Source organism: Diadema setosum, chromosome 12, assembly GCF_964275005.1.
Source record: "Diadema setosum chromosome 12, eeDiaSeto1, whole genome shotgun sequence".
NCBI classification, from domain to species: Eukaryota; Metazoa; Echinodermata; class Echinoidea; order Diadematoida; family Diadematidae; genus Diadema; species Diadema setosum.
Genome location: NC_092696.1, coordinates 6,117,895 through 6,122,431, shown reverse-complemented (window position 1 = coordinate 6,122,431; position 4,537 = coordinate 6,117,895). Strand labels below are relative to the sequence as shown.

Sequence of the window (4,537 nt, the reverse complement as noted above, 5' to 3'; positions counted from 1 at the left end):
ATTTCATAAACTCCAAGAAGGGGAAAATACTGAGGATATTGACGTCACTGGGTGACTAGGAAAACGAATGCAGTGTTCTGTTTTCTTTTACTCTCTATTCTATTCTATTCTATTCTATTCTATTCTATTCTATTCTATTCTATTCTATTCTTTAATCTATGTGCTAGTAGCCATCTGGGCTACAATTGTAAAACAGATATGTTTGTTTTGTACATCCTCTAAAGATCACCAGAGGTCAATGGTAGAGCCCTGTCTGTGCTCTTTGGAATATGAAGATAATTTCATTGTAAAACAGATATGCTTGTTTTGTACATCTTAACCATGTTTATCATTAACTAATGACACCACAGATCAATATTATGAAATTTTGAGGTCATAAAAACCTCTAAAGGTCACCAGAGGTCAGAGGTAGAAACCTGTCTTTGCTCTTTGGACTATGAAGACAGTTTCATTGTAAAACAGATATGCTTGTTTTGCACATCTTAACCATGTTTATCATTAACTAATAACATCACAGATCAATGTTATGGTATTTTGAGGTCATTGACTTCTAAAGGTCATCAGAGGTCAAAGGTAGACACCTGCCAATGCCCTGTGGAAACGGAAGATTTGTAGTACAAATGCATATTAGTGCAGCGTAACCAAGATCTAGGCCTATCATTCACAAATGCCTCCAAACATCAATATTCTGATATTTAAAGTTCATTGACCTCTGGAGGTCATCAGAGGTCAAATCAGACTTACCTCCCGATCTTAAGATGAATCTTATGGTATGTACTAACACTGTTGAAAGTTTCATGCTTTAGTCAAATTTTGCACAATTCTCATGATTTTGAGGGCTTAACCGCTCTACTAATTTTCTTTACACTGTTGTACTCATATGACATCACGAGCCTTAGTGGTCTCCTCATCCAGCGGTTCCAACACAAAAATTTTAAAAATTCATAACTTTTGTATCGATTGTCCAATTTTCCTCAAACTTCCACTGATGCGTTCTACTAATATTGCTGCATTCTCTCAATCCTTATGTTTATGAAGGTGAACTTGTCCTTTGAAGGTAGGGAATCCCATTTGCATGCCTTAAATGAAGAGTTGTATAAATACAGTGGTATGTTGAAGAGAGTATCATTTTAGAAGCTCCCATAAAGTATTGAAAGTGGAAGGTAACATTTAATTCATTTTTTTTGACCGTTAGATTTTGAATTGATTTTTTTTTTTTCGGGGCTCACCGTAAATTCCAGTATATTACTAGGCTACCTTTGCAGACCCATGCACTGCATGTGTGTCCATCATGTATATTTTGTGAAGATCATCAAAACTTACAAACATTTCTATATACATTCTTGCCACACACTCTATATGTTATTACATCAGCTCTTATACTTTTAGATTTGTGTTTATAGATAAAAAAAAAAAATACAGAAGACTGCAACAAACAGACTTAAGTGTGGCTGACACACAGAACTACTGAGTAGTTGAGTTTTGTGCATTATTCAAATTGTAGATAACTGTTGACTTCCAAATTTCTCAGCAGTGGCCTAAACAAGTCCCCTGAGTTTCATATTTAATGCTTTGCTGCATTTTGGGAGGTCTGTAAAAGGTATCCCCTACCTTTAAAGCGTACGCTCGTCGGTACGGATCGGCACAGTCGAGACTCTTCGGCTGTGTGTGTCTTTGCGTACACTGTAAAAACATCGATGTTAGATTTAACACCATGGGTGTTAAATCTAACACCGATCAATCTTCAATAGAGGACCACACCCACAGGTGTAGAAAATGTATTGTGACGGTGTTAAAAAGTGTCCACCTGGCACTTCGTGGTATTAATTTGACACTGTAGCTGGTGATATGTTTGACACTGCGCTAGAGTTAATTCATAATGACACCGCATGGTGTTGATTTGATATTGGTGATGTTAATTTCAATGGTATAACACCCGTCCAGCTTCAATAGGAGACCACACCAACTGGTGTTACTGTGGTGTAAATGTGTTTACACATTTTTTTCAAAAATCAAGTACTTTATCGGAAACTTTTTCATCGTCTTGTTGAAATTCAGAATTAACAAGAAATTCAGTAACTAAGAAACTATCCAAAAAAAAAAAACCACCACAATTTTATATTTTGAAATGACACCCGGAGGTGTTAATCTAACACGATGAATGAGCACCGGAAATTTAACACCAGCTCGGTGTTTCATATTTAACACCGGACTTTTTGCAGTGTAGGGATCAGTGATTAAGCTGTACACACAATTCGTTTCGGGAATTCTCGAATAAATCTGAGTAGGACCAGCCTTTCCACTCCACTGTAACACCCCAAAGGTACCTGCTCTTTGTTGGATGGTATCAACATGTAGATGATCCAGGAATTCTGTAAAAGGGGGGGGGGGGGAGGGCGCAACTCATATTTCTGGTGCCACTTCCGGGTTTCATTTCATTTTTTTCTTTTTATTTATTTTGTTTTAACGAAAAATAAAGGGGGGGGGGGCGTGCGCCGGTTGCGCCCCCTCTGCATCCGCCACTGGATAATAGTTACTCACATCTTTTTCCTTGTATATGAGAATCTAAAATTAAAAAAAAAGGAGGACGAAGAAAAATATGCAAAACGAGTTAACTCCGTTTTTGTCGACTGCATATATTTGCAACCGAACATGCTTAAAACAAAGAAAATAATACGAAAGTATGAAATACATTTTCCCTTCCACAGGGCGTTTTATTTATACACATATTCAGAAAGTGACATTTACAAATATTTTTTTTAATGCAAAACAGAATGAGAATGTGTGAGGGCGCTATGGGATGTGTGAGGGCGCTATGGACTGAGTTGCACACTACCTCTCGTAAGTCTCGCAAAACTGACTAAATTTCACTTATTTTGGATATCCTCCTGTTTTATGTGAATCACACAACTTCACCAAACGACGGATTAATAACTACTGTGCAAGATGGAACCACTGAAGTCTGCTCGTCCACAGCGGGTGGCCGCTACCAAGCCGAAAAACTATGGTCCTGCATCGAGAAAAATCACTACCCAGGTACATTCAAAAAGCCCGCCAAATCCCAACGCGAAGGTTGCCAGCCCCACGCCACTGACTCCGGCCGCCGTGCAGCGAGAGTCATTAGACGGTCAGGCAACAACCAGCGATGCGGAATCAGTGGAACTAGTACCTGATGACGTCACAAATATGGCCGCCGGATCCACATCGGTAGATGAAGAGAACACGCAACACGCCGTTCCCCACGAGAAGGAAGGCAATGCCATGGCCTCAACACCTACCCATATCCTTACACCAGGATACTTGGATATATACTTCAAGCAGGCAACAGATCGTTTCCACTCTATGATCCAGAAAGCAGTGGACCAATGTCTTGAGAAGCTGACCACATTGGAATCCAGTGTTGATGCCTCCATACAATTCGAAAGGAAGCGTGTCGACGCTATTGAGGAAAATCAAAAGTTGATGGAAAGCAAAATGAAAATGATGGAAAAGGAAGTCGCCGAGCTCCGTTCTGAGGTAATGAAAAATAAAATTGCGGCGAACAAAAGCGAAAGAATCTCCAGGCGGAACAACGTTCGCATCGTTGGAGTCCCGGAACCACCACAGGAGCAGAGGGAAGATTGCGTTGAAGCTGTTGAAGGCTTACTGCGATCCAAGTTCGAGATGGAAACGAAACTGGAACGAGCCCATCGTGATGGTCGTAAGGTTGAAGGCCGTCCAAGGCACATCCTAGTTAGATTTCTCTCATACCGAGAAAAGGTAGATGTGATGCGTCGTGCCCGGGAGGCCTTAAAGGATGAGCGATGCTTCGTCGTCGACGACCTCACCCAGAGTGACCTGGAGGAAAAACGAAAATGGAGGGATCAAGTCCAAGAAATGTACAAAAAAGGGACCAAACTCAGTTTTTATGCCGGGAAATGGCGCCAACATGGAGGCATTCCCTTCAACTTCAAGTGAGTAGTTAAACATGTTCCCTCATTCACTCCCTGATCATCGAGTTAACATGGTCACTGGAAATTTATGACATTATTTACTGTTTGACATAATACATATACAGATTGATTTGTTTGATATATACAGATTGATAATATTTGTAGTAAACTCTTTATTGAAACCTAATAATGCATCAGTTTCAAACTGCAATTGATACATTTACTTGTGACATTTATAGATGCCTATACTACGATGTAATTTCGTGATATAAGACCGAAGACTGAAAACAATCGTAATTATTATTTAAATATGCATTTATATAAGACAACTAACACACCGTACAATTTCACTACGGTAAAAAAGCTCAACATATGTATAGATCATTGTGTATAGTTACCAAAATGCTGTAATGACCTTAAATTAGATCGTACTGCATGATCTGGTCAATTGATGTGATAAACTTTACCTTAATAGACAATGATATTATTGTAAAGGATGCTATTGTCCTGCCCAATAGGACCCATTTTGTCAAAACGTGCATACTGCTTTTTTTTTTTCTTCTTCTTTTTTATTGTGGCAGAACTCCCTGTTACTCTTGTAGATT

The 4,537-nt window shown here is 39.2% G+C and overlaps 1 protein-coding gene across 1 annotated transcript; it reads left to right on the top strand.

The window, feature by feature from the left end:
* Positions 1-2,946: 2,946 nt before the first annotated feature.
* LOC140235565 (uncharacterized) lies at positions 2,947-3,957 on the top strand. Its single transcript, XM_072315571.1, has one exon. It carries the CDS (start codon positions 2,947-2,949, stop codon positions 3,955-3,957), a length of 1,011 nt encoding a protein of 336 aa, XP_072171672.1.
* The last annotated feature ends 580 nt before the right edge of the window (positions 3,958-4,537 follow it).